This window comes from Panicum virgatum, chromosome 9K, assembly GCF_016808335.1.
Source record: "Panicum virgatum strain AP13 chromosome 9K, P.virgatum_v5, whole genome shotgun sequence".
Lineage (NCBI taxonomy): Eukaryota > Viridiplantae > Streptophyta > Magnoliopsida > Poales > Poaceae > Panicum > Panicum virgatum.
In genome coordinates this window covers 29,180,526-29,201,353 of record NC_053144.1, presented here as the reverse complement: position 1 = coordinate 29,201,353, position 20,828 = coordinate 29,180,526, and the positions used below count along the sequence as shown (strand labels likewise).

At 44.2% G+C, this 20,828-nt stretch overlaps 1 protein-coding gene across 1 annotated transcript; it reads right to left on the bottom strand.

Moving 5' to 3' along the window:
- Positions 1–7,615: 7,615 nt before the first annotated feature.
- Positions 7,616–11,511, bottom strand: LOC120651148 (ERI1 exoribonuclease 2-like). The gene is made up of 2 exons (XM_039928543.1): positions 10,110–11,511; positions 7,616–9,907 (listed from the first exon to the last, which is right to left on the bottom strand). The coding sequence occupies exon 1, from the start codon at positions 11,276–11,278 to the stop codon at positions 10,157–10,159; it is 1,122 nt and encodes a 373-aa protein (XP_039784477.1). The 5' UTR covers positions 11,279–11,511; the 3' UTR covers positions 7,616–9,907; positions 10,110–10,156.
- Positions 11,512–20,828: the final 9,317 nt, after the last annotated feature.

Below are 20,828 nucleotides of genomic sequence, written 5' to 3'. Positions count from 1 at the left end.
TATGAGGAATCAAAATTTGCCAACTTATTTGTTCGGCTAGGGCCAGCTGAAGAAAGAATTGAAGCTATCGGTCTTGGTGTTGCCGGGCTGACCACCATCGCACCGGTTTAACCGGTTCGGCCATGCTTGCTAGGGCCGAATGTGGCGGCGATGACTGCCCAGTGAAATAGTTCGACGGCATACCATACAACAGTTGTGATGTAGACATTACTGATGAACTGGCATTAAGGGTTTCTGTAGAATGACCATTATCTACCCTTTTGCCCTTTTCCAAAGATTGAATTTTTTCATCAATACTAATGAGCAAGTTCTGTGTAAACTGTTGTGATTTATCGTATTTCTTAACAAATGCAACCATGAATTTATGAACAAGATCAGAGGGCAGATCGCTTACATTGCTCGTTCTTGACGGTCCTTAAATGCCAAATTCGACCGACAACCAGACTCAATAATAAAGGAAAACTATACACCTTACTCGCATATTTGTATCACTAACCTTGCTCTACAGTTGTTTTCGAGTATTATGCATTTCAAATGAGCAAGAGTGGAATAAGACGAAAACACGCAATAGACGCCACACAACTACACAGAAGATCGCATCCGGCGTCACACACTTATAAAGAGGGCCCATCTGGCAGAGCAAACGGACGCGCCACACATAATGCATACAAGGAAAGACATCAGGGCCCACATGTCAGCCTGCTAGAAAAGGATGAGCACGAGAGGCGGCCAGGTAGGGCCGGCCGACCCCCTGGGTCGGCCGAACCTGGCCGGCCTCCCGTCCAGCTGCGCTTCGAGGAGGAGTCTCCCCCAAGTCTCCTAATCACCTTCCTTATGTGCTTTTGGCGGGAACCGACCTCCACTAGTATAAATAGGGCCCCCTCTCACCCCTCTCAACAAACACATTTCATTCCACTCTCTCCAAGGAGGCTCTCTTTCTTGCTCTCTTATCTAGGTAGTGGAGCTAGGCTAGTTCTTCCTTAGCGAAGCAAGTCGTCGTCGGGGTCGTTGAGCAATCCTCGACTTCTGGTATGCCTTTGTATTCAACTTGTCAGCATTCTATTCATAATATAGAGATGTGCCATGGTTGCCTTACTATCTTGATAGTTTACCAATCCATGCTTAGTTCATTCATGGCTTGCGCTACAGATTTGGTTAGGCCAGATGACCCGGGTACGGATAGAGGTTCGTTGTGCCTTCGGGCTTGCTTTAGCATTTTACTTGTCCATCCGGAGGGTGGGAGACCCGGGGATGCTAGGGTAGTGACTTCATACATGAGCGTGGTGCTCGGGTATGCGTGATCCTTCGGATATGACCGTGCTCCACGGTGTGACTGGGGTAGTCGGTAGGTGGTGACAGCCCTGTCCGTCCGGCGTAATAGCTGTGTTGCGCTTAGCGTATTCCCCGATGTTCATGTTTGGTGTACGAGTTCATGCAAAGAGGTAACGGGACTGGATGTACTCCAGTATGGGACCTTCTCCACGCTATCCCATTTTTCTGGCACCTGTAGTCCTAACCATGTCGTAACATGACCCCAGCTTTGGATAGAAGCACTAGGATGCCTAACCTAGCCTAAGCTCCAGCTGACTTAACGTAGGATAGACTAGTTCTTTCATTTGCCGTTTCTCTCTTTTGTTCCTTCCTCCTGGAGTATGGTTGTATGCTGTGTCGCATTGCCCTTACTTATCTCTTTATCTTGGCTTACCCCTGTCAGAGTTTTGCCTATTGCTTGAGGTACAATGTCATGATTAATGTCGAGTACAATACCTTTGCCACTGCCATCCTTTGGGAGAATATAAATAACAATACCCTTACTCTCCGGGTGAAATGCTACAATGGTATATCCATGCTTTGCGGATCCTTTTGTAATCGTATAGACTATACCACGAGAGTGGCGTATTTTTGGTGCAGTTGCTAGAATGGGTCGGCGCCCTTGTTTCTAGTGATTACACTAAGGAAAGTCAACAAGCATTTCTAAGGCCATTGCTGAGGTCATAAAAACCTGGTAGAGACTTAAGAAATGCCAACAATCATTTTTGCCGCCGTTGCCGGGGATGGCATGTGAACAAAGTTATTGTGTTGATATTAATCTAGGCTTTGCACTCAAGATATAGCCATTAGTCTTTCAGGCTAATGTCACTTTATATCTTCTTTTATGTTTTATTTGAAAAGAAGACAGGTAATGGGGACGTGGGTTTCCGATCTTCCATCAGGCTCTAGATAACTCTCGTTGTAGGCGGAGCACGACACCAATCCGGCTTCAGATCCTAAGACCCAAACCCAACAATCTTAGCACCACAACTCCTCTAGTTATCAACCGTGTCTCAACCCGATTGGCCTCGCTACTAAGGGTAATCCCTGCAAGCGCAACGAAGAACACAAGTAAGAACTCGAAAGAACGCAGCTCAATTGAAGTGACTCTACAGATGAATGATTAATCTCACGAGTTGGGGTCTCACAAACTGACACAACGGAAAAACTGTTCTTGATAGAATAATCTAAGAAAAATCCAAACCCTAACAAGGGTGTGCCGGCTGCTAATAAACTCCCTAGGGTCGTGCAAGACCCCCTGGATGCGCCCATAATGGGCTCCAACACGATACAAGGCCCAAAAACCGAAAGACGGTGTCGCAGCGCCGGGACAGAAACAGGACGTCAACTTCCTCGAACGATTTTTGTTGACTCCGGATGCAAACCAGTTCCATTGGAAGCCTCTTGAAATTATCTTTCCAGCCATATAAAGAATGTCCAAATCCGACTCCATATGCGACCTGAGCATCCATTTTAAACTAACATGAAGTCGACTTGGACTGGGCCTCCAACTTGTTGTGCACGCCCTTGCTGGTCCTCCATGCTCCCAAGGCATCCTCTAATCCCTTCTTGATCTTGTATACTGTTCCTAATCATAATAATATCATTAGGTAGTGATTTGTTCTAAAAATGGGTAAATGGTGTACATAACAACGAGCTCACCAATAGATTTAATTGTCGAGCTCAAGCTCTAGTAATTGTTCCTCGCATAGCAATTTAATAAATCTTGGGCATATCCATAGGAGTGATCATCCTGCCCTCCTTGGAACAAACCGTCCTCGGTTTTACTGTTGTTGTAGAGGTTTGTGGACGCAACAACCAACAATGCTCCCCTTCTTGGATTTTAACTTGTTGTTTTAAAACAAAACTAGAGGAACTAGAGATGCCAAGATTATTGCTGTTGCAGCCCTCTACATGATCACATTCTTGCACAACCAAAGGAGATTTCAGATTTGAGCATATATAGACACGATGTACCATATACTCTCCTTTACAATTATATCGCCCAATAAAATGATATATACATCTGTGCAAGAAGGGGAAATTCAGCGCATATAAATGATATCTACCATGGCAATTCAGTGCATATAAATTTCTCCTTCAAACTACTTAGAGTACAAAGATTGTCGAATTCTATATAATCCAAAGTATTTAAAGAAGACAACAATTTGAGCTCATCAGTTACAGATGCAATGGGAAGCAAAGTTATATTTTCAACACAACTATTTCACTCCAAAGTAATGATATCAGTTGCAGGGACTAGTTGTGACATATGAGCAATAGTATCGTTGTCACACAACTCTTCTTTATCACAAGAAACATCATGCACCTCGGCTTGTGACAAAGGTAGAGTAAAAAAAGGATTCTCACCTTGGAGTGTTTCACAAATGTTATTACCTATGATCACAATCTCAGTGGAAGGAAGTGGAAGTGTTGGTTCTGAAATTTCACCAAAAATTGTGTGTACATCTTCCTCCTCATTTATCTCATGTTGCTTGTAATCTCCAAAGTCCTGCAAAATATTGGGCATAGATGGAGGTACAACAAGTCACTGCTCCTCTATTTGTTTCTCTTCATCTTCGCAAATAGGTGCATGAAATTTTGATAAATTATCATCACCTAAAAGTTGTTTCTCAGCCATACAAGCAAGTTCAAATAATTGTGAAAAAGAAGTGTAATACTGATCAATAAGAACATTCTGAATTTCAGGTTGAAGCCCATGCAAAAATCTATTCTCAGTTGCTTCTACACATTCATCTATTTCACATTGTAACATTAAAGCTTGTATTTGTTTTCATAATATGACTTCACTGATTTACTACCTTGTTAGAAAAATTGAAGTTTTTCACACAAAATAGAGTGGTACATGGGCACATAGTCATATCTTAAAAGTTGTTTCAACATCATCCATGTTTTAGGTGTCCTATAATTTTCACAACGAAACCGCCATCATATTAAAGCATATCTTGTGAAAGCACTAGTGACGGTTCTAATTCGTTCATGTTCAGAAACAAAGCAATTCCTTCTCTACCTCAAGCTTGCTGCTTGAGCTGGGCTTCATCTTTATCACTTGGTTCTAGTCCTCTAATAACTCAAGAGCAACTTCATCTTGGCTTCCTCAGCTTGCTGCTTGAGCTAGGCTTCAAAATCTTGGCGATGCACTTCAGGTATTTCATATACTTGATGTCCACAATGTTCTTGGGAACAACCATGGAAGCATCTTCACCGGCCATGTTAACCGATGTAGACTTGTTCTTCCCTAGCGAAGTCGCCAAAATATGTTGACGCAAATCTGGTCAACACACAAGTGTGCTAGCACGTGCAGATCGCAATTGATTTTCACCAGCGAAGCCTCACGTGGACCGGTCAGACCGGTTGGAGCAGAGACGCCGCAAAAACCTAGAACCGCGAGCTTGGGAGGGACACCATTAGAGCTTGCAGATCTAGGGCTTTTCTGAGGTTGGCATGCCACTCAGAACGCCTTCGAATGCCGTAGAGACGCAATAAAAGCAGATGGGGTTGGAAAAACTAGGGTTTGGAGATAAAAAAAAGTGGGGTAAATGTGTTAATTCGATTGGGGATGTCCTCAATCGCCCGTGGCACTATATATATATATATATATATATATATATATATATATATATATATATATATATATATATATATATATATATATATATATATATATATATATGATGGGGAGGTCTGTACCCAATAGGAGTTGAAACCCATACATATTCTGTGTCAAAATACATCTCCTAACTTGGATTGGACTGTTTGAACCGGTCTGACAGGTCCTCCAACCGGTATGACTACCCTGAACTAGTCTGACCGGTTAGACCGAGGTGCAAGTCTTTCTGGAGGCATAACTTTCTTATCCGGACTTCAAATTAGATGCTCTATATATGCATTTAGATCGTCTTGACGAGATCTACGCAATGGTGCAGTCCAATTTGTAATTTGACAATATTTTCCAGATCTTTCTGACTAGTTTATACGACCGGTCTAACCAGTTTGCTCAGATTGCCCAGCAAACTTGACTTGTGCCAATTTTGGGTGTCAATACTTTGATTAGGTTATCAAGTGTTAGTCTAAACTTTAGTTTTCATGTTCTGCGCTCTTCTTACCCTAGCTTTCAAGCCATCGTGTGGTTCCTAGCTAGATAGGCCACACTATATATACCTACTTGCGCCGCTTTCCTTCTTGGAGACATCACCAATACGCTACCCTACCTATGGGTACGTATTAATGCCGGGTGCTATGGAAACCGTTTGAGGGAATCTTCATTCGGCATTACGCTGGCGTCAAAATTGATAACATTTTTTGGTGTCATTCTGTCCTTGGAGGCATGTTGATATCTTCTCACACCCATACAGTAGACGGAGGTTTATGTGAAAAGACTTAGCAAGCACCAGATGATCCAAACATCAAGTTTCTAAGCCTACAATGTGATGGATTGGTGCTGCATAAAGATTTTATAAGGTTGAAGTTCAATGAAGAAGAAGATTGGAGTTTAGACTTCTAGCTTTTTTTGTTTTATAGCTTTTTCTCTTTTTTCGAACATCTGACTTAAGGTTTAAAGTTTAAAATCTCGTGTAACTTTTAGCTGTATATATCACTCGTGGATATAGCGGCGGGTTTAGCCCTTTATTAAAAAAATATAGATGTACTTGCACAAACTGAAAGATCGAGAGGGCAAATGTAGTGAGTCAGTGTGACGGTTTGGATCTAGCAGTCTGTCTCGCTGACCATATACATGATGTGGAAACTAATGAGTGCGAACAAGAAAAAATGCGTGCACGCTCGAGCACTGGCCCAGGCCCTGTCTTAATTCTCCGTACGCGGTGTGCATAGGGTAGTGAATTGATGGTACCAAAATGTACCTGTAGCTAGTCTCTTGCTATCCTTGGACTTTGCTAAAAAATTACGAGTATGAATGTCCCTTTCTCCTCGACTGATACTGCCAGAAAACGGCTTATTTGTTCCTGTATGTTAATACCGGTCGCACTTTGGTCCGGTACTGACAGATCAATTTAGTATCAAGCGGGAGCACAGTGCCCTTGGGAGTCGGTTAGTACCGGCTAGAACTCCAGCCGGCACTAAAAAGTGCCACCGACACGAGTGGCGCAACGGCTAGCGAGAATTTTGTACCGGCTGGAGCCACGAGCCGATACTAAATGGCGCCGGGTTCATTTAGTACCGGCCGGAGTCTCCAGCCAGTACAAAACATAGATCTTTAGTACCGGCTGTAACCACCAGCCGGTACTAATTCACTCACTATAAATCAGGTCGCCTTCTACCTCCCCGAGCCCGAGCCAACCATTTGACATAGCTCGGGCTTTCTTCCCATGGCGAGTTAGAGGGGAGGTGCTCCCCCATTTTCTCAAGTTTTGTGGAGATTTCACTCATCCAAGTGTACCAAAGGTTTGCAACTTCATCCTCTTTTGTTTGATGGTATTCATTATTTGTTTCTTGCTCTATAGTTAGAGAAATTTGTGATTTTTAAAAATAGTAAGAATGAGCACGATTTCTTTGATTTATGTATGGATTTAAGATGTATAGAACCCATTACTTGAATTTGGAAAAGGTCTATTGGATAGTTTGAATGTGGATAATTTATAGTGATTTTTTTTCAATTTTTTTCCAGTGGCATGGTTAATTAGTTTGGTATTTGTTATGTATTTAGTTGTACATTGTACGTTTCCTCAAAAAAAAAAAAGAAAGGAGTTGCATATTTTTTATCTTGGAATGAACCTTACGTGTTCAGCTGACCGCGCCTCTTAGCAGCCGGCAAATTCCTTATATGTCAGCTCATACAAACTTGGCATGAGCTATAAAAAAGAGAGATTTTTTCTTCACACATGTACAATCTTTGCTGTAACTATGTTCTACTTCCAAAAATCTGGAATTCTTCTTGTGCTATCAGCAAAAAATTGAAATTCCAGCGAAGTACTCCCTTATAAATGATGGCTAAAATTGGACAACAATCGGAGATTGGACGACAAGGGCTAAAATCCACTAAGCGATGTGAGCGTATCAAAATTCAAAAGCTCAAAGCAGAAAGAGTCTGCCCACCAGATATTCAGGTGTTTTACTGGCAACTAACACTCGGTTGTTTCCAGTCGACAGAACACATAAAAATTGACACAAGGAAATTCGGGTGTTACATATGCATCCAACACCCGATTTTGTATCCATCAGATTTAGATGAAATATTCTGACATTAGTAAACAGCATAAACCGACAAAAAAAGATGTGCATATGGACAGCTTTAATCAGTCAAACAAAAGCGAAAAGTATCAGATGCACACAAAAACTGCAGATTTCAAATTTACACAGTACAGATTCAACACAAATATATGTGCACAGACTACAAATTTTATAGGTGACATATTAAACTTCATGAACATTACAGAATATAGATGTGCATATATGCAAATAACAGAAGTGATCTTTTTTTTGACTCTGACGCTCATATTAAGTCATCGAATAAGAATTACAAACGCCATCTGGCGGATCAAAAAGCCAAATATGCTGGCCGATTGAGCTGAAAAGAGAGCTCCTCACCAGCACGTGGGCGTCGGGGTTTGCTTCTCTTCTTTCATGAACAAACTCATCTCCTGGAAAGCCGGTACATCTTCTTTGATCTCCTTGATGATCTGGCTGTATGGTTCCAGCGTGGTTTGTGCAATACTTATCATTGCATTTGTGCAGTCACTCGCCAACCTGACCCAGTGCAGCACTTAAGCCATTTGCAAGTGCTAGTCCTTGTCTAAATGCCAGGCCCAAAGTCTTTGTTGCCTGGTGGTCAATGGGATGGAACTGATTACCTCTGCACCCATCGGATAGAAAAAAAGGCTTGTAGCTTCTGTTGATCCCATGATAGAGTGGGTCAATCAACTCGTGAACCCACTGTAGTGCATTTGGGCACGAGGTGCTGAACGGAACGGCCGGAGCTGGTTGTCTTGTGGTAACCAGTTCATACTCCATATGTTTGTTGCCTCACCGCTCCCAATCCTGCGGATGATCCCTTGCATTAGCAGATCATTCCCTTCTATGATTGCAGGCCATACATGTGATGGTCCTGTGCCCAGTTCTGCTTCCAGGAAATCCACGCACGGGTCCTACACAGCTTTGAATATCCTCACGCTCAGGGAGGTGGTCCCGTTCAGAATCCTGCTTGCCGGGCTAGCAAGGCTTGGTTGAACAGCTCGATATCTCAGAACCCGAGCCCTCACAATGCCACTGCTCGGGCTTGATCATCTCCTCCCAAGCAACCCCCCACCAGAAGCCTCTGATAGTCGCGCCGATATGCTCACATAATCCTCTCGTCAACTTGAAACATGACATAGAGTATTGCTTGCGTGACTGCCTTGATCAGTAGGCAGTTCTCCATCCCTGGCTTGCTGTGCCACATCATTATCAGCTGAATGGAAACTTTCTCAAGGGCCCATACAGTCAGCATCACACAGCTGGAATAAACCATTGTTAACACGTAGCGATCACAAGACGATCCTGAGATCCCTCCTGGATTTATGCCGAGTAGCCTTGTAGTAGGGTATCATCTGTAAAAAAAAGGAGGAAATATGAATTTGTGGGATAAAAAGATGTGCTAATGATACCAAAAAAAAAAAGACAGGCATTGACTTTCAGTGTACAAACACAAAAAGACAGAAATTGATACATGGTCATAAAAAGTAGACACTACTTTGTTTCACATTATGCCCAGACCAACCACATGATCTGTAGATCTGATTAGTAAAAAGTAGTTGTAAATGAAAGAATGACAGTTTCATTAGCGTATTAGGCTATGTAGGCTACCATGTAGAAATACAGAACTCTAAAAATAATGGCAGTACTGTGATCCCGACCAAATTGAACATATTTGCTAAATGACAGCGATCTTAGATGCAGATTTTGCAAATTTGAACTGTCTAATCAATGATTAGCAACTGTAAATTCTGCTATTGTATAGGAAAACAGAACTCTAGAAAGAATGGCGGTCTGTGATCCCAGGCAAATTAACATTAGCTAAATGACAGCCATCATACATGCATATTAAAATTAATTATTAGCAACTATAATTAAGGATAAAGAATCACTAGTATCAGAATGATTAGTAATAACATAACATGTAACTGAGATTGGACCATGCAAAAGGATGCCTAGTATCAGAACTCTAGTATCAGGATATGAATGGCCTACTGCAAAGAGAGGAAGCAGATATGCATTCAATGAGTAGCCTACTGCAAATTATGATGTAATAACGTAATGGAAGATGAGTGGTGCAGTAAATGGTGAGGTGAGTGAAAAAAATTACATGTAATAGCACTAAGCTACCTAAAAAAAGATATTGAGATAATTATCTACAGCTGATTATGCAGGCATAAACATATACCCTGTGGAGGCATGAATGAAAATGATACCGAATGGCTAAAGAATTGCAGATTCAAGGTTGGAAAAGAGGAAACAAGATATAAAGATATAGTTTGCATTCGGCAAGGGGCAGATATCAGAAACTTAGCTTTTCATGGTTGACGATGCATCTGAACAGGGGAAGTAACTCGCAGCTTGATCTCATCAGGGACAGGGAGACATGAAATTGATAAAAAAAACTGCTTAGTAAAGTGATTTGAGCAAAAAGGTAATATTGTGAAACAAACGAACTATTAATAACTTGTGTAAGTAAATAAAGACAGATGCACAGAGCACCATGAACTCTTGAGCAAGCGCAGACCTAGCTGAACACTAACTATGCACGAATGAATATGTGTAGGAAAAGTAAGCAGATAGCTGACCTTAATGAAGATTGACGAAGACGCGATGGAGTCCGGACGGCCGGCAATCAGGCCGCCCAGACAAAGAAAGGGCACACCGGCCCCAAAGATGGTGTCCAATTGCCACAGATGAAGAAGTGATGCCCTTGCATTGGCCCTGGCGTGGCCATCACCCCTCTTCGGATAGCCATGCCGCAGTAGCAGTAGCAGTCTGCAGCAACAGCGCCACTGAAGCACGAGCTTAAGCTACGATTCACTGGAGGCTGTTGCGGCTGAAGTATTTGCTGCGGCTGCGGCTGCGGCTCTGGATGAGGCGGTGGCGCCAGAGAGCCGGTGATACAGATGGTCGCCCCTCGCTGCATCAGCTCTGCGAGGAGGCACGCCGTGTTGCGGGCATCGTCGAGCCCGCAGTGTAGGCGGCCGTTCCACTGCAGACCCGCCTCTGCGACTGCCTCCTGAAGGTTGCGCCGCCCAGCGCCAAACACTGCTTCGAAGGGGATCCTGAGGTTGACCCACTGGTTGAAGTAGGACGGCTTGGTGAGGCACTTGAAGCTGCATTCAAACTCAAGCATTGTGCGGCAGTCCCAATCGCCCCAAGTGACGACGGCGAGGCTGTTCTTGGCGGCGCCCGCCTCCTTCAGCCACGCGTCGTGCATCGCCAGCGCCTGCTCAAGATCCACGCCGCCGTCGACCTGGTCTTGCCGGATTCCCGTCAGCTCAGAGCAGAATTCGGTGAGGCGCGGGTGGTGCCGAGGCCTCACGTATGTGCGGAACGATGAGACGAGGCCTCCGGTGGCGGCGTCGACGAGGACCGCAGGAAACTCGATAATTTCCTGCGGGTAGATTCTTGAATCTCGCTCGCAGGTGGCCTCGAAGTCGATGACTACGAAGTAATCGAACTCCATGGCGCCGCGCGCCGCCGGACCTGTCGGCCGAGACGCTGTAGCGGATGAGTGGTGGTGCTTTCCTTGCGCCGCAGTGGTTGGGGGAGCAAGGCTCTGCCGCTGAGCCTTGTCGCCGCGCGCCGCCGGATTTGCTGGGCGGAACGCAGCTTCGGTGGAGGGGAGGCAGTGCGTCCCTTGCGCTGCAGTAGTTGAGCGAGGCAGGTTGTGCTGCTGCTGCAACGCCATGGCTCCGCGCGCCGCCGGATCTGCAGATCGGAAAGCTGCGGCGGCGGAGGGGCGGAGCATTGCTTGCGACGAAATTGCTGTGGTTGCGAGACGAAATTGCTGTGGTTGGTTCGCGTGAGATTTGTTTTGGCGTGAGATTTGATCGGAGCCAGCCGCGGTAGGGTTTTAGATGTAGCGGCGGAGGGGGAAGGTCGGCGGCGGAAGGATGTCGGTGGCGTACGGACGACGCAGTGGATTTTGTCTCCGACCAGAATTCAGATGGAAACAACGGGTAAGGCGGGCCCACCGGTCGTGACAGCTTGGCTCGGTTGACTAGATGAGTAACCCACGCTACCTAGTCCCTGTTTGGTTACGTAATGAAAAAAGTTCATCAAAATATTTCTATATATTTGGTAAAATATTTTCATATATTTAGTAAAACTAACTCATGGGCCCGCCTATGGCTCCATCACCTGGGCTCAAATTCCACACTATTCCAACCAAACACATGGATTGCATCATCGAAAAAAATTTCCCCTCACCAAACCAAACAAGGCCCTAAGGAAATTTTTTTCCTAAAATAATACTCCGTATATTTTTGGGGGAATATCGAGAAAATAAGTGCTCTGATCCTGAAATTGCTAATCCAGGCAACCTATCTACGAATACGAATATATTTGGTTCGGGAAGAGCTCATAAAAATTGTAAACTTAATAGTAAAATAATCTACTATCATTAAAAGATTTATCAGATAAACGAAAATAGAGGATCTTAAGTACTATTCAAAATTCGGAAAAATTGCGTAGAGGGACTCTTAAACAACTCGAAAAAGCTCGAATTCGATTACACAAAGTTGAACTAGAAGCAAATGGAATACATAATACTCGACCAACCGTCCTACAAGAAAGACGAATATTAATTCGAATATTATTTCTCAGATATCTGGGTATTGTTCTAAATATCCGATCGGATATCGGATTCGGCTACAATATAACCAATATCTGGCGCATATCAAATATCCGGTCGGATAATCCGGATATTCAATTTGGAAGCTATTCTATAGATGTATTATTCCAAATATATACATTAATAAAATCTGATTTAACCTTTAAAAATTTATTACTAAATCATTTCAAATTAGAGAAATATAAAATTATTACCAAAGTTTTTCTAAAAATATAATCTATCTATTTGTACTATATTGGAGATGAATCTTATTTATTTCTAGTTCGAGAATTAAACATGAACTCTGGTAATAATTCAACAATAAAGAATTAATATGGTATTATAGTTCGAACTCTAGCAATAATTTGACTGCTTCAACATATGCATATAATAATTTAGAATGTCAATATCGTGTAATTGAGTGCTCAAAAGGGTATGCGATCTTTTGTTAATTTGGTTAGTCAAGCAAGCATGATTTTAGTTTGAATCTGGCCTCCTTGAACAGATGAATTTATTCGTGTGCTTGTGAAGTATCATCAATGTGATAAATTATAATATTGTGAATTAGCGTCTCCAATCTAAGCTATATTGCGAGTTAGAATGTCATGTAGTCGAATCTCTCTCATCTACGTAGTAAGTTAGAAATGTCATGCAATTTTTTGTTTATTTGTTTTGCTAAGCATAATCTAGTTAAAATTTGGACTAGTTGGGTGTTCCGATGTTACAACACATGTGATATGAGTAAACATTGCCTTTACTCCATATTCGAAGAATATCTGTATCTGATATTAACCACATCTGGTTCGCATCTTATTCGATACATGTTGTTAGGGCCCAGGCCCAGCCGGCCCATGCGCCCGAGCCGACGCCGATGATCACGTATCAACGTCGCCGTCGCACTAGTGGCTAGGATTCGCTCCTTTAGATATTTTAATTGTTTCCATAATTAGTTTGATTTGTAAAAGGATATAAGTAGCCTAAACAATTTGGAGAGAAGCAAGCAAGGCAATAATCTTGACCTTGCCTCACAGGGCAGCCCCATCGTCGCCTCCCTCTGTTCCTCACGCACGCCACCGCCTCCTCCGTTGCCGCTGCTCGCAGTCACGGCGCCCACTCGCCGGCGGCTGTGCAAACCTCCTCCTCCCTCCTCGCATCCCTACGCTCTACGCAGTCGTGGTAGGATCATCGATCTTATCAACCTGGTATCAGCTATGCCAGGCAAAGAGAAGGCTCCATCACCACCACCGCCGCCAACCACTTGGGGGGCATCCCCGCACCCAGAAGTTCTAGGAATTTTTCAGCCTTACGGGAGCACGATTTTGGGTTTTTGCCTAAAATGCGTGTGATAGGCTGAGATAACATGTCTGAGCTAAAAAACTGGCCTATTTTTGAGCCGGGTCACGCAGGGTGTCGTAAACTCAGCCCTCCCACCACCTCCGAAGACCGATTTCTCCCGTTCTTGAGCCGTTTTCTCCGCGGCGAACCTAATTCTGTGTTTTGGGGCCGTTTTGGCCCGTTTCCACTTTTTGGCCCCGGTCTCGTACCGGACGCTTGTGTTAGGCTAAGATAATATGTCCGGCTAAAAAACTGGCCTATTTTTTAACCGGGTCACGTAGGGTGTAGTAAACTCAGCCCTCCCAGCACCTCCGAAGGCCGATTTCTCCCATTCTTGAGCCGTTTTCTCCGCGGCAAACCTGATTCCATGTTTTAGAGCAGTTTTGCCCCCATTCCACTTTTTGGCTCCGGTGTCATACTGAATGCATGTGATAGGCTGAGATAACATGTCTGGGCTCAAAAACTGGCCTGTTTTTAATTCGGGTCACGGAGGGTATCACAAACTCAGCCCTCCCATCACCTCAGAAGGCTGATTTCTCCCGTTCTTTAGCCGTTTTCTCCACAGCAATCCATGTTTTAGTTTGTTTTGGCCCATTTCCACTTTTTGGGCCCGGTGTCGTACCGAACGACCGTTCGGCTTATGTTTTCGGCTATTATAACATGATTAATTTCCATAGAATCCGTCTATCTCAGTTCGATCCCACTTTATTATAACACCCCGGTGTTAATTTTGGTGCTAATCCTGTGATTAATCGATAATCCTGGCTTAGTAATGTCTTTAGCTTGATCATGATCGTCGATAGTACTTAACTTTAGCCGAACGGTGAGCACGTTTTTCTCCGTAATCCAAACTCCGAATCAAATTTCGCCCAATATCAAAGTGGTAGAACTAATCTTCTTCTACAACTTCTATTTTGGCCAAATTCCAAGTTTCAATGGAAAATTTTGAGTTTTTGGCAGTTAAAAGTGGAATATGGAATTATTGATCGTGTCTGGCCGGGACCGGTTAGACCGGTATGGGGCGCCGGTTAGACCGGTCATCTCCCTTGTTCTTCTTAAGTGGCGGCGACAGTGCCGGCGCCGCCACGTGTCGCCCCTCCGGTGAGTCACAGCGCCGCTTAAGCCTCTGCAGCCGTTCCAGTAGCCAATCCCGTTTTGCCTTCGTCGTACCCTTACTCGCGCCGCGAGCGGAGCAAGCAAACCCTAGCGCCGCCGCTTGCCGTGCCGACCATTCCGTCGCCATCTCGCCACCATTCTTCGAGCCCGAACCCTCCTCGAGCCGCTCCACCTTACCCCGCACCTCCACAGTCCCGCCCCGACCTTGATTGGGTCGTTACCCGGCCGGAATCAAAGCCGCCGCCGCCGACCACCCGAAACGCGACCGCCGGAGCTCCGCCCTCTCGTCGACGCCCATTCTCCGCCCCTCCTCGAACTGATTCTATGTAGTGGTGTGATTCCCCTTGCCCTACTCGACCTCCCCGACCCTTTTCCTCTTTGGTTTGTGCGCCACTGCCTCCAGGAACGCCTCTCGCCGCCGTGCGCCGCCGCCTGCTCGTCATCCGCCGCCCTGGAGTGAGCTCCTGTGCTGCTACCGCGCGCACGGGCGCCGCCTTCCTCTGTGGATCGCGTTCTTGCCCTCCCTTGCCGCCGCCGTGCCCCTCACTGGTGGGAACGCTGCCGTCGGGCCGCCGCGCTGAGCAGAGCTCTACTCTGCAGTCGGCGCCGCCTGGGAGTGGTCTAATCGCTAGGCAAGACTGGTTGGACCGGTATAGTCCGGTCTGACCGGTGTAGTCGACCGGTCCACTGTTTAATCATGTGTGCTGAAACTCCCACAATTCATAGAAATTCATAGAAAATCCTAAAAAGGCAAAACCAGTTCCTATAGTTCCAGAATTTCATGCTCTATCTGTTAGAATCATGAGATGGGTAGTTCACACTCTTTTGCTAGGTGGTTTTGCCTATGCTTGTTTGATAGTCGCTAGGGTTTAGAACATTTCTTATCCATTCCAGAGTTAAGCCTGATCTGATTAATTGTACCCTCTCGTCTTCTTTGATGGAGACACTGTAGGCTAAAAGACATTTGAACCAGGAATCCATCTCAGCACTGAACCATCCCTTTGAACCATAGTTAGGGCTGTTGTTATCCGTTTTATCCATGCATTCTTGTATGTTTACTGCATTGCCTTGCATCATTTCATGAGTCTCATGCATGGCATATTTTATTCGTATAGACGCTGAAACCGAAGTCGCCTACGAGCTGATTGACGAGCCGGTCCAGGAGCCTTCCGCAGGAGAACCACAGCCAGGAGAAGTCGTTGATCAAGCTCCCGAAGAAGTCACTAACCCTGCTGACTTGCAAGGCAAGCCCCGGAGCATAACCCTTACTTTAAATTTACAAAGTGTTATTAAAGTATGTACTTGTGCATTAAGTTTCTAGGAGTTGTATGGAACCCTAGATGCATAATCCTTAGATTACTCCAGTGTCTCTACTAGTATGTGCAGGACGATAGCACTGCTATGCGTAAAGAAGATTCGGTAGAAGACGGGTGATTTCCTGTCACCCATGAGATATAGGGTTGTTATTTCAGAGGGTTATGGGAAAAGAGTACTGTATGATTGAAAGTGGAGACCGGGTGGAGGAAAGTTGGACATGACTATGGAATAAAGGAAAAACCGAGACTCCACCTATGTCGATTGAGGACCGTACCGTTGTTGGCACTACTGATCGAGGATTGAACAGTACTAACCACATGCCAGGAGTAGGAGGTAGTCGAAACCGGTAAGCTAATTACCTAAATTGCGTCGAACTCTGATTCTTGACCTGCGGTGCTAGGTAGGGATGACGGATGGTGTAGTCGTCCACGTGATCACCGGGTGTTCACTGTGTGGGGCTCATCATCCGGGTGCTGGCGGGCTTGATTCAGGCTTCGGGGTAATCGTGGGAACGGTTGCTCGGTGTGACTCGACGGGGTCGCACTTGGCGTGTGAGTTGGGTCCACCTTGCAAGGTTAAATCGGATCGATTCGCCGTGACTCGCGGATATGAGAACCTTGATCTCTCTGTCACATCGTAGTAAAGAAGTGGAATGAGACTGGAATGGAAATGTTGAGTTTTATGTTACTAAAATATAATATGATCAACCATGTATGCTCTAGAGAAATAGGCGAACCTAGTCTATAGTTGTCAAATCAATTGGAGCTAAAATATTGAAAGTAAGGATTCAGTATTAGTAGCTTTTCCGCAAAACAACTCCAGAGCCAAAGAGCTTTGCATGTCTAGGTAATGGGCTAAGTATACCCATAGACGGGTAAGTCTTGCTGAGTATTAGAGTACTCAGGGTTTTGTTGTACCCCTTCTGAGCAGGCTGTGTTCCGAAAGACTTCGAGGAGATCTGCGCGTCTTGGATTGGTCAGCCTCTTTCTCCGGGTTGGACTGTCGAGTGGGTTCCGTCTTCTCCATGAAGTGCAGGCAGGTGAGCCTCACATCAGTGGGCAAGATGTGAAACTCATCTTTTGACATCGACGTTATCTACCGTATTGTATTTTCGAAGCTTGTTTCAAACTTGTTGTTATTTCCGCTGTGTTTGAACTCTGATATTTGAAATGTAACCCTGGATTGTAAAACTTTATTGTAAATTATTTCGGAAGCCTGTGTTAACCTCTGTTGTAAATTAATTTGAACTCTTTTTTTGCTCATAATCACCTGTGCTCGTCTTTTGGCGAGAGTTCCCGTGTAATCGATCCTAGTTACAGCAGATAGTTTGGGTGTACTAGTTGAGTGCAATAACTGAGGATTAAACTTAAATGGTGGATTAGTGCACTTGATCGGTATTATTTGGATTGTTCTGTGACATTTATTTCCCAAACACCTGTAGCACACATGTAGCACACATGTGACGAAAAGAGGCAGGATTGCTTCCGTAGGGGACGGAACACCAAACTACAAGACAAACTGGCCCTAACTACTTGTGCCAACTTTATAGAACTGGTTAATAAGGCCATTACTCAAGAAGATGCTACCTTAGCGCACAAGACCGACAAAAAGAGGAAGGCACCTGTTGGATCTTCCAACAGTGCACCCCAGAGGTACAAGCTAGTACAGACAGGAAGTCAGTGGGCTCCAAGTCGTCCTCCGCAGCAGGGCTGTTGGGTCGCTACGCCGCCACAGCAGCAGCCGTGGGTACCACGTCTCTCAGCGCCACAGTAAGGTCAGAGACCTCCAATGCAGCAAGTGACCCGCATTAATAACTATCTCTGTTTCAACTGTGGACTTCCTGGGCATTTGGCTTGTGATTGTCATCTATCACGTAAGCAGTTTAACTATAAGCTTCTCGCACCAGTTCCAACTGCCAGTACACAGGATCACAAGAAGAAAGTTGCACCTATCAAAACTGGTCGTGTGAACTACACTACACTGGAAGATGTTACTGACGGTACTCAAGTGATGACGGGTATGTTTTCCGTTAACCAGCGCCCTGTTGTTGTGTTATTTGATTCCGGAGCATCTTATACATTTATCAGCGAAACATGTGTAGCACGGCTCAACTTACAAGTAACATACATAAAAAGACCATATATTATTCATGCACTGGGTGCACAGTTAAATGCCAGACAATGTGTTTCGGGCGTATTCCTTGACCTAGGTGGAAAAAATTTCGAACCACTTTCATTATTCTTCCAAACCGAGGAATAGATATAATTCTCGGAATGAATTGGATGGAAGAACATCGTGTTACCCTTGATACTTCATCTCGCATTGTCCGAATGAATTCTTCCACACATGGTATTTTGGATATTCATCTCTCTAAGCATGAACTACCCATCAATGCAATCTATCACCTTAAAGGAAAAAGCTTAGCAGAAATTCCAGTGGTCAGTGAGTATCCTGATGTGTTCCCAGAAGAATTATCAGGTATGCCTCCCGATCGAAATGTGGAGTTCGTGATTGAACTACAGCCTGGTACAGCACCTATATCTCGATGACCATATAGAATGACTCCTAGTGAGTTGGCTGAATTGAAAATCCAGTTGCAAGAATTACTAGATAAGGGTTTCATCCGACCAAGTACATCACCGTGGGGTTGTCCAGCCTTGTTCGTGAAAAAGAAAGATCATGTGTTAAGATTGTGTGTAGACTATCGACCGTTGAATGCGGTCACCATTAAAAACAAGTATCCTCTCCCTCACATTGATCTCCTTTTTGATCAATTAGCCGGTGCTAAGTTCTTCTCGAAAATAGATCTTCGATCTGGTTATCATCAAATAAAAATTCGGCCATCAGATATACCAAAAACAGCATTTCCACTCGTTATGGTCTTTATGAGTACTTGGTTATGTCCTTTGGGTTAACCAATGCTCCATCTTATTTCATGTACCTCATGAATTCAGTATTCATACCAGAGTTGGATAAATTTGTTGTGGTATTCATTGATGATATCCTAATATACTCCAAGACGAAGGAAGAACATGCTCAGCATCTTCATATAGTACTTCAGCGTCTCAGGGAACATCAGCTATATGCTAAACTCAGCAAGTGCGAATTTTGGCTAAAGGAAGTTCCATTTCTAGGTCATGTTATCACGACTGAGGGTATCTCTGTTGATCCCAGTAAAGTACAGGATGTACTGAACTGGAAGGCTCCAACCTCAGTGGCTGAAATCCGAAGTTTCTTAGGTTTAGCGGGTTATTACCATCGATTCATACCAGAATTCTCTCGGATTGCTAAACCTATGACTGAACTTCTCAAGAAAGGTACCAAATTTCATTGGAGTGACCAATGTGAGCAAGCTTTCTGGAAGTTAAGAACTCTACTTACTTCAGCACCAATCCTAGCCCAACCAGATACAACAAAACCATTTGATGTCTATTGTGATGCTTCAGGCACCGAAATTGGTTGTGTTCTGATGCAAGAGAATCGAGTGATAGCATATGCTTCTCGATCACTCAAGCGTCACGAAGAGAACTATCCTACACATGATCTTGAAGATCTGGCGACATTATCTTATGGGTACAAGGTGTAACATCTATACAGATCATAAGAGTCTCAAGTATCTCTTCACTCAAGCTGATCTGAATATGCGTCAAAGACGATGGCTCGAGTTGATTAAGGATTATGAACTCGAAGTACACTACCACCCAGGAAAAGCAAATGTGGTTGCAGATGCATTAAGTTGCAAGGATCACTATCATTGCCTCTCTGCTACACCCATAAGTGAGTCTCTTTGCTTTGAAATGGAAAAATTGAACTTGAGCATTGTACCACATGGCACATTGGCCCATCTAGAATTCACTCCTACTCTTCGTGATCTAATCATTGAAGCACAAAAGAAAGATAAAGGAGTAAAAGAAATTCAGAGAAGATTATCAGAAGGAGATCTGCAAGTAAGTTGTTTCCACCAAGATAATCAGAATGTGTTATGGTTTAATAATCGAATAGTGGTACCTATGGATTTTGAGCTCCGAAAGCAAATTCTTGATGAAGCTCATACTTCCCGACTATCTATCCATCCTGGTAGCAATAAGATGTACCAAGACCTGAAACAACGATTTTGGTGGACTAGGATGAAAAGAGAGATTGCTAAGTATGTGTCTGAATGTGACATCTGTCGAAGGGTTAAAGTTAGTTATCTCAGACCGGCGGGAACTCTTCAGCCCTTGAGTATTCCTGAATGGAAATGGGAAGACATCAGTATGGATTTCATTATCGGTTTACCTCGAACTCAAAAGGGTTATGATTCTATTTGGGTTATTGTAGACCGCCTTACCAAATCAGCACATTTTCTTCCAGTTAAAACTATCTATCGGGCAAAGAAGTATGCCACATGGATCGCATATTGTGTTTGCATGGGGTGCTAAAGACCATCATATCCGATCGTGGGACCCAATTCGTTGCTCGCTTTTGGGAGCAATTACATGCTTGTTTGGGGACCCATCTTATTCGCAGCTCTGCATATCATCCTCAAACAGATGGCCAAATGGAGAGAGTAAATCAGATTATAGAGGATATGCTCCATGCCTGTGTCTTAGCTTACCCACAGAAATGGGATGAATGTTTGCCATTAGCGGAATTTTCTTATAATAATAGCTACCAAGAAAGCATCAGAATGGCACCATTCGAAGCATTATACGGTCGTCGATGTCGGACACCTCTGAATTGGTCAGAGGCAGGGGAAAGAACTATATTTGGACTCGATATGATTCAAGAAGCTGAAGAGCAAGTCCGTCTTATTCAAGAAAATTTGAAAATTGTGCAGTCTCGGCAGAAGAGTTAGCTGATAAAAGAAGTAGTCCACTTGCCTTTGAAGTCGGCGATCACGTCTATCTGAAAGTATCACCTTGGAAAGGCATGCAAA

Excerpts from the sequence above, each read along its gene's own strand:
- LOC120651148 (XM_039928543.1), bottom strand. The coding sequence starts at position 11,278 with ATGCTCCGCCCCTCCGCCGCCGCAGCTTTCCGATCTGCAGATCCGGCG.